Source organism: Leptodactylus fuscus, chromosome 1, assembly GCF_031893055.1.
Source record: "Leptodactylus fuscus isolate aLepFus1 chromosome 1, aLepFus1.hap2, whole genome shotgun sequence".
Lineage (NCBI taxonomy): Eukaryota > Metazoa > Chordata > Amphibia > Anura > Leptodactylidae > Leptodactylus > Leptodactylus fuscus.
The window spans coordinates 63,542,142-63,552,198 of NC_134265.1; the positions used below are offsets into that span (position 1 = coordinate 63,542,142).

At 39.2% G+C, this 10,057-nt stretch overlaps 1 protein-coding gene across 1 annotated transcript; it reads right to left on the bottom strand.

The window, feature by feature from the left end:
* Positions 1-936: 936 nt before the first annotated feature.
* Positions 937-9,856, bottom strand: ARRDC3 (arrestin domain containing 3). Its single transcript, XM_075271424.1, has 8 exons — positions 9,355-9,856; positions 6,006-6,087; positions 5,508-5,655; positions 4,901-5,003; positions 4,433-4,689; positions 3,880-4,039; positions 3,548-3,699; positions 937-3,423 (listed from the first exon to the last, which is right to left on the bottom strand). Exons 1-8 carry the CDS (start codon positions 9,632-9,634, stop codon positions 3,367-3,369), a joined length of 1,239 nt encoding a protein of 412 aa, XP_075127525.1. The 5' UTR covers positions 9,635-9,856; the 3' UTR covers positions 937-3,366.
* Positions 9,857-10,057: the final 201 nt, after the last annotated feature.

Genomic DNA, 10,057 nt, shown 5'->3' on the forward strand with positions numbered 1-10,057 from the left:
TTCTGCTGACATTTTGGGATCTCAGTATAACAGATATCTGCACCCCCTGAACATCAGTGGAAAGAAGCCCGTCCCCATCATAATTCCCTGTTCCTATATGGACACCTCGACATCATCACTAAAGGTTGTCACTTCAATGTGTGTGCCAGCTGCCTAAACATGCACAATACAGTGGGCAGCCGCTACACGTCACAAAGAGGAGGTGCATATTATACTGTTCAGGGGCCTCTGGAGCATTAGAATACGTATGTCCAATTTTGTAATTTTGTATTATTTCTGCCTTGATACTGACACTTTCTCATGGAAAATTGTAAAACCTTGCTCAAAATAAAGTATATATAAAAAAACAAAAAAAAAAAAACAAAAAAAAAAAAAACGTATGTCCAGAAGCTTTGTGACTAGATTTATCAGAATTACTGCACTCTTCAGATCCTGGATTGAAGAAATTCCATAGTATTCTACTGTATTTCAACCCAAAATATGGGTTAGTCCCTGTCAAGGTTGTCCCCGATGCAACATGTGGTTGATTCATATTTATATATTACATAAGTATGTAAATATCTAATTTTATTTAATTTTTTTTGTATATACACAGTCAAACCTCTCCAAAAGACCACCAGATTTGCAACACCACATTTTTTGGGGACTTCTCTAAATACCCTATATCAAAAGATATTAGCATCTTTCTGGAGAAGACCAATATCTAGAGAACCACTCAAAATGGCTGGTTCTTACAAAAGAGCTTTCACTGTGAATACAATGTTTTTCTACAGCTGTAAATGTCTGTGTACATTGTGCAATATTTTCTCAGGGGCCATTCTTGTAATTTATAATATATATTGGGTTAATGAAATAAGTCATCCAACACACTGTTAGAAAAAAAAAAAATAATGAACTTTTATTTTTTTGAAACAAGGAAGAACAATAGGAAAATGTAACATTTTCCACATAAGTTTGTTTTGAACTGGAGCTTACAATAACAATTTCAGCACCAAAAACAAATGTAAAAATAAAAAAAATAAAAATAAAGAAAATATACAAACAGCCATAGATTAGTATCTATAAGCATACACATAATATTGCACTTTATATCTCTAGAAATTTGGATTCATTCATTTGTTCCTAGTTAGGAAACCATCTTGAATACTGGGCTATATTTGCCAACTTTTTTTCAGTTTTTTTTTTTTTTATAAAAAACAAAACAAAATGATCAATACATGTAAAAAAAAAAGAAAAAGAAAAAAAAATAATGCCTCTAAACAACAGAGTAAATAAATATTTTCACAAACTTTGCAGAAGTTTTGAAGCATTTTAGATTTACCACATTTCATGCGATACAGTGCCAGTGGCCTTAATGCTAAACCTCACATACATTTGCAGTGGCTATTAATATTGGTCAACCCTATTCAGACATAAATGATGCCTATAGCTTCATAGGCAACCTAGGAATTGTTCCCCATTTTCTACATTATGGAAAAATGGAACAATAGTTTTGAGGAAAAGCAAAAAAAAAAAAAAAAAAAAAAAAAAATATTATGTTTTAATGCCAATTCTACAAGAACTAATCAGCACTTAAAACACAATAGAGAATCAGGGGGAAGTATAAAAAGTATGGGGGGAGGGGGCGGAACATGTCAAAACTACTGTAATTTCCTCTTATGTCAGATAGAGAAAACCAAACGTCAGCTGAATCACTTAAACGTGACTAATAATTTTTATATCTTCACCGTTGAAGAATCTCTTTTTTTTTTTTCTCTTTTTAAACAAACTCTTAACTAAATTAGCTTAGAAAGGACACTTGCAAAAAAGCATGGATTATAGTGGATGTCACAAGTTCTTATAGTTTAACTTCCTTGTCAGAAGAGCAACTGTAATGGTTTAATATTCACGTCACAGTGGCGGAAACTTTCTCCTATAGCGGATAGTCTTGTTCAGACTGGACTCCCCACGTGTGCTAGGTTTGACTATTTGTAGGGAAAGTGATGAATGCAACAATACATTAGCTATTTAATATCCCATTAACATTGCTTCTTCACTACAGCAGTGTATAAATGATTCAGTAACACTGATAATAGAAATGCACAAGAGGGGAAAAGAAAAACGAAAAACACTACCATGTGCCAAATCTCAAACAAATTGCTGAGTGCTGTGAAATATATTTTTTTGTACTTTTGTGCATTAGTAAAGTGTTATACCAGTCATGTAAACGATTTTTCTTGTCAAAAAGGGAATATTTATGGGCTGAGAAAGTAAAGACCGCGTGCCTGTATGCACTAAATGATTTTTTTTTTTCTTGCCCAAACACATTGCTTAAGCCTTGCGGGTACACAAAATGCTAACAGGTACAAGGTATTCCCATATAAAATGACATAAATTTGCCACTAGTGCTTTACAAGGAGAGGGGGGAAAAAAAAAAAAAGTTAATGCCCTAACTTGCGTAAAAAAAAAAAAAAAAAAAGGAGTTATTTTTTTTTCCTTTTGTTTCTCTTTCTTGTGCATATTAGCTAATACCACCTTATAACTCCCCACATAGGAAAGTGCAACATAAAAGACACAAATAGCATTCCAAAAATTTGGCAAGTGATGAAATCTCCTGAGATTAAGTGATTTGTAGGAAGTCTGTAACAAAATCCTGCTTGGGGTGACAGTATAAAGGCAAAATGTCTTTGATAGAAATTAAGCATACAATCTTAAAGAAAGTCCGATTTCCTCATGTTGTATTTCTCTCTCTCTCGTCTCTATTTTTATCTAACCCACTGGTATTGTTGCTATTCTACAACAGTAGGCCGCAAAACATAACAGCAATAAACTGGCATGAAGGCATTTGATGGGTGTAAAGAAATCCATTGCTGTATGCAAGCTGAAGATGGTGCACATGCAGCCATAGTGGACAATACTAAGCATGTATAGCCCAGGCTACAACAAAACAAAAAATATTAGTGCATCTGTCACTGTATTGTCTCTTTTGCTTGCTTCTTGGTGTGTACAACACAACCAAGTTTAAGGAGGAAAGCTGTAGTGATTCCAAGCTGCTCTACATACACGTTGAAGGTGTGGTAATTCAGTGTTTAGAGGAACCCGGATCCTCTTTTCACTGCGCACCGAGCATCGTGCTGCTTGACTGTGTGCCATAAGAGCGCAGCATCTTTGTGTGCTAACAGCAAGGCAGTCCGACTTCCAAAAATATGGAGCACAAACGTGTTACAAAGCTGTAAGCGCCATAATCATGACCACAGGTTGATTCAGTTTGCAGCTTCCAAGGAGAGACTCAAACTGTATTATCTGAAAGTGAGTCTTCATTATGGCTGCCATGACTCATTGTCGGCAGTTAACTTAAGTCTCGTCAGCTGAATATTACATATTCCTTCAGCGAGATGGACAAGAAGGATGTTCTTCAACTGGATGATCTGGGTTTGGATCAACCTAAGGAAAAATAAAAAGAAGAATTTTAAGAGACTACCAAAACTGAAATATTACCACAAAACCAGTTTCTACTATAAACTACCATATAATACTAAGATAAAAATTATATCTAAAATGGTCTTACCTCTGAGTAAAGAGGGGGAGGCAGGTAACGAAATTCTTGGATATAAGCAAACAGTGGTCCTTGAAGTGCCAACTCAAAATTATCACAAATATTTGATGATACCATATTCTGTCTTTGCTCTTCTGTGACAATTTCTGCATAGCTTGGAGGTGCTAAAACAGAAAAAAAAAATAAATATTAGATTGTAAAAAAAACAAAAAACATCCTAGTACTTAAGCAATGCTGTGGTACTCTAATAGTAGCGGCATGATCCGCACATGCTTATTGATAAGCACGTGGAAGTACATGCGGGGATTGCAACATCTGTGAAGATTAAAGTATTGCAAAATTACCTTCAGGTCGCTCTGGCAGAACTAATCCCAGCCAGTTATTCATGCTGTACTGACTGCTCACGCTAGATGTCCGACTGCCAAATGGGTGCAAAGGAATTGTTCCAATGACCAGAGGTAAGTTAAGAAATAAGTCCATAGCTCCGGGAATATCCACATATACCTAAAAAGAACAAGTAAAAGACATTAATAAAATTGAAAGAGCCATACCATTAAACTAAGCAGTGTAAAGCATGGACTGCCCCTTTAAGAGTAATCCTTTATACAAAAAAAAAATAAAAAAAATTCTAAGAACCTAGTAGTAAAGTCATTTGAAAATAATGCAGTAAGGGGTTGCTTAGCGCAAGTCTGGGACCAGCTGGGACCCAAAAGTTTGACCACTTGTTTGGCCATATTGCAAATAAATACTAGTGGGCTCTTGTAGACTGTCATTGGACCAATTACTAGAATAGGAAGGTTTAAGCTCCACCCCCTCACCAATAATCCTTACAAAGTGTCTATTACACAAAAATAAATGTAAACTACAATGAGATTAAGCATTATCCAGTCCACTTACCATGAGAGAATATTCTACACGGATTATGCTGCAGTCAATGATTGAGGGGGACACAGGTGGAATTTTAAGCAGTTTGCCATTCCAGGTCTCAGTTTTTCCAGAAGAAAGGGATTCGCCGCGCAAATTGGCCACAAGCTGCTTCACCTCCTTCATTTTCCCTTTGGCATAGAAAGTCTGTGTTTGATAAATGGCTGCCTTAGGCACAACCATTCTGGAAGAGCAATTCTCAATCTCTGCGAAGATTTGAATTGATTCACCTACAAGAAGAGGAACGCAGCCTTTAAGGAATCGGCAGTGACAAGGTAATACATTAATAGCCAAAACGATGCATATTTAATCTGGAATGCTAACATTTATGCTATCAAGTGGCCAAGGGGATAATAACTTCACCATCTATGGTGTCTTCAAGGCATTACCACCGATATCAATGAAAATTAAAAAAGAAAAAACATCTGTCTACAAGCTTACCTGGTGTATAGCCCTTCCGTTCAATTTTGGCACTTAAGGATATTGGACCTGAGGTACAAAACCAGCAACACAGAGTTTTCTCTTTTGTGCCTGCCTGTGGTGACTGCAAAGGAAAAGAAAATTCATTTTAATAAAATTACATCAGTAAATTAAAAAGAACTACGTAAACCATTGTGGTGGGCTGATGTGTATTCAGGAAGAGGCATCTAAAATTTTGTAGGGCAGTATTACAGTCCCCACTTATGTATATTCATGGGACATAGTACTACAAAATTGTTCCCTCTGCTAAAGATGGGGGAGTGGTACTATATACTTATAGTACTGGTCATCTATTCCAAAAATAGTCTTTAAAATTACATTAATATATTGGAATAGAATAAAATATTTTTTTAAAAATCCAAAGTCTCTTCACAGATGTATATTGTAATATACAGTATATTGTATAATCTGGCCAGGCAAAGGTTAACAGTAGGCTCCTTCATTCCTACTGAAAGCAGTATCTGCATAGGCTTATAGTAATACCACATACATGAATGGGTCAAAATATAAAATTCCAATCTTATATGGAAATTTTGCGGTTAAAAAAATAAAATCCAAAATTCCTTACCAGTAATGAAGGAGTGTTGATATCTATATGTTCAAACACGGTGAATTCCTTCTTTAATTTTACTGGTAGCAGCCAGGCCCTGTGCAATTCTGCTTTTACCCAATAACGAACACTGCCGTGTCTGCCTTCAAATGAGGTAGCAAGTGGTCTGCGCAAGAGAGGAAGGCAAAATTAGTGACAGTGTTCCATTAAAGGCTTAAGAATACAGCCCATTGCCGCTTGCAGCAGAGGCCCAGGTTCAGCAAATTAAACAATTAGCTGGGATTTTGGCAGAAATGGGTCAATTTTTTATTTTTTTCCTTTATAGGAATCATTCTGGCCAGTCATGAAATAATGACTTTAGAAATTAGACCTTTGCCCTTTAAATATTTCCACTATAGTAGCCTCCTCTGTATCTTACATACATATTAAGTGGAGGTTGTTATTGTATTACTGGGGAGTTTCTATGTCAGGGAGTGGTATGGCCTTAGAAAAAACAGGAGACGAGAAGATACTTACGTCTGTGGAAGCTCAAAACTAAATGCATATTCATGGCGTCCTGATTGAATAGTGGTCAGTCCTTCTTCAGAGTTATCGTCATCTAGAAAAACGAGAAGAACACACCGGCATGTTAGCTTCCACTTTCGGCCATGATTCAGCTTCTTATGTATTACAATATCTTAAGATAATAGGCAGCTATAGGCAACGGCACTTCTTGAAGCACAGGGGGTTAACTCCGTGAAATCTGGGTCTGAATGTTACTAACTAGAAGTTTTCTGTATAAATTAGCAGACAAAGTATTTTTATTAATTAGTAATAAAATGTTCTGCCCCAGCCGCTGACCTACATAGCCCGAGAGAAGGAACAATACAATAACTAACTAAATAGTCTTTTGGAAACAATGAAATCTAGTCCATGGCATTGAGGTCAAACCCCACCCAGACATTTGAGATATTAAGGAGGGGTCCGTATTTGCAGTAAACAACTTGACCTTCATAATCTACCTTTACACATTCACTAGTGATATTATATCGGATTCTGGGTGTGTAGACTCTGGGGTGTAGTAGACTGCAGAACACAAGTGGTAAAATAAAAATTTATTTGATTAAAATATTTAAAAAGCTACCATTGTAGGTCATAAAATCGAATATATCCCCAGATTTATATAGTGATATTTTTATTAGACAAAGGAGCTTTATAATTAAGAAAAACTAAACGTTTTCTTTATCGAAGTCCAAAAGTGACTTGTCGGTGCAGTCAATACAGTAGCAGGTTTAATCCTCACAAATTTTATTAATATTCTTTATCTTTTTACATTTAATGTAAAAACAAGCCACACTTTCTTTTCTCTGCTGCAAAGTTGTTTTTTTTTTTCTTAATGCCAGCTCAGCAATCTCCTGGAAAAGAGCACTAGCAGCAGTACAGTGTGGTAAACAAGTGCTGAGCTGTCAATCACAGACAGACTCTAGCAGGAGAGGACCGGCCTGAACCGGTGCAAGCAGATCCTCAGCCAGTCTCTCATATGCATAGACATGACGTAGCTCTCTGCAGAGACAGGGCTCAGGCACAGCCTAACCTGCTGGAGCTCTGCCTACACTCTACTAGTCATGCACGCCCACTTCTTCCGGGTCTACTGTAGACCATGCTGGATTTAGCAAAGGCAACGTGCCCCTGTGGCTGTACATTCCTCCATAATCACTGGTCGTATCCGTGTGCTAGAAAACACAAGACTATGGCCAACGTGGTCATTCACTTCAACCCGAGGGCAGTCACTCATCAGGTTTCCTAGATAGACCCATAGCCGTGGGCCTTCATCTTTACTTCCCTCAAACCGTAACATACAGTGAAGCCTTTCCAAAAGACCACCCCCCTTGTCCAGACCAGGCTTCCTGTGACTACTTTTATGGTCCGCCACATGTTATACATCCTGGCCATATTGTTTGAGAAGACCACCCCCTTATCCAGACCAAGTTTGCTTCCACCATATAGGATACATACTGGCCATACTCTGAGAAGAACCCCCCCAACTTATCCAAACTAGATGACCCCTGACCGATTTCCAGTTCTACCATATATTATGTAGCGGCCATCTTCCACAATAAGACCACTTAATGCAACGTTGGGTGTTCATCTCAACATTTCCCTGTATATTATTGGGCCTTGCCCAGAGGATGAGAATTTATAGAGCACCATGTTGGAAACTAATCCGTGTTCACCCTTTGTATGTTCTGCCTTCCTGATGGTAATGTCCTGCGGAATATGTTGGTGCTATATACACATGTAGTATATTTTTAGAGTTCCTGCTGATCATGGCACTATGCCATGGACGTGGGTTGGCATGAGATGACCCTGGAAGGGAACACATGGCACTATAGTGTGGCTTTCTCCATTTACAAGCAGTGGTTTTCTGTGGGCAGCCATATTTGGTTATGGGAGAGAATGACTATAGGGCCTGTCCATGGGATAAGTGACAAGAAGTATATAGAGCCTCCATGGTGACTATTGTATATTATGTCTCTCTCCTGGACATGTCCACACTTGTGTGACGGAAATAAAGTGCTTTTATACTAGTGCGTGCTGTACGGCTCCCCTTTGTGACTAGAAGTCCATGGGAGACATTGCAGCCATTTCTCTCATTGCCACCAGCTATTCCTGTCAGACCCGTCACTGACCGCCAAGTCTGAGCTCTGACACAACGCGCCACCGCTACAGCGTCACTGACACGCCCACCTCATGCCACCTGCTCCCGGGTGCCCTAAGCAACAGCCCCAGCCAATCCCAGCGCACAGCCATCTCCATAGCAACAGCCTAACAAAAGCTCAGCGGCCAATCAACAGCTAGCTAGGTGCGGCTTAAGCCGCTACCCCTCCTTTCCCATAACCAAGCTTGTGAGAGAGCTGCTCTGCCAAGCCGCACGTAACAGGAGAGGGACAAGATTAACTCCTTCACTGCTGCACCCAGTCACTTGACTGTGGAATAATAGCCCATCATCTCATTCGCATTTGCCACCGCTATTTAATTCTAATAGATTTCCAGGCTTTTAATAGTAAATTCAGCCTGATGCGTAGGTAACAAAATATACCGATTCCATACCATGATCTACATAAGACATGGCACATGTAATAATAAGAAAATCATATATATTAACATTAGATATTGCTAATATGGGGTAATAGTCACAGATCTGTAAATTATGGATGAATGTGACCATTTTATAGCAAGCAGCAGGTCAGCGCAATGGAATAGAGACAGCACAAATGAATATCCTATAGAAGACTAAGCAGCAAGGCTTTAGCAATGAAGCAGGCAGCAAAGATCAACCAAATGCTACAGAAGATCAGACAGCAAGGCTGTTATTTTTGGCTAAATGTTGCCTTCTGTGTGCCATTCTCTTGTGGAAGAAGATATTAAGTCATTGGTACCACCTGACAGGCACACAACCAATGCCTAGAGAGGAGAGGAGGCTCCCCCTCCCACTCACATCTCTCTCTCCACTGACACCACTAGCCCAAAACAGGATTGAACCGCTTCTAACAAAGGCTGCTGGAAACTTCAGAAAAACAAGATGATTCCTTCCCCCCCCCTCCTCCTCCTCATGCAATGACTTCTCCCATTCAATCTCCATCACCCTCAGATAGCTATGGAGAACCAGCCATTTCACAATAAAACTGCTGCATACATCTAGAAAAGTTGGGCTGGAGCAGAGCACATCAGCTGTGCTGCCTGCCATGCCACTACTGGCACATGTACTCTCCAAGCTGCCAATGACACTTGTCATATACAATAACTTAGGAGACAATGCCCATTACTGATCTATAGCATGCAGCAACTGTGTAGACTGTATACAGTGTATATACTGAGCACTTACCTCTTTCATGGCCAATCAGGATGTCTTTATGGTTAAAATACTCCACTTCCTCGGTATAGTTCTGGGTATAGGCAGTATTAGATCCAGCATTCCTAGATTCTGTCCACCTCACTTTGGCATGTCCCCTTGCATGGATCTTCAGGGATTTGACTCTGATCTCCCCAGTAACTTCCAGATTTACCTTTCCTGAGACTGTGTCCCCACTGGAATACACAGGGACATGGCTGCCATTGAGACAGTCAAAGCTAATGGTTAAACTCTTCACCTTCCCCAGCACCATGATTGTAAGAAAATGTAGAAAAATAGATGCTGTGTGATGGTGGAAATGGGGAGGGAAACAAAAAACCTAAGATCTCATATAAAATGTGATCTGGTATTGCACTGCTGCTATGCCTTGCAGGCAGGTCAGTGCTTGCTGTGCAGGCAGTTCATTGGGGATAGTGGGTAGGAGAAGTAACAGCAGTGCTGCTGTCACAGTGCTCAGCTCAGTGGTCTCCTTACAAAGACGACTGTCTGCAGTGTGCCGGCTCACTTTATGTAGAGCTCTGTGAAAAACAACCCTACTGAGCATGCGCCACGCCTCTGACACCTTCACTCCTCCTAGCCCTTTATCCCTTCTTCTAGAAAACTTTGCAGGACGTGCCCTTATTTTTTTTATTTTTTTGCACTTGTTTATTTTAATATACTGGAGCAGGAATTTCAG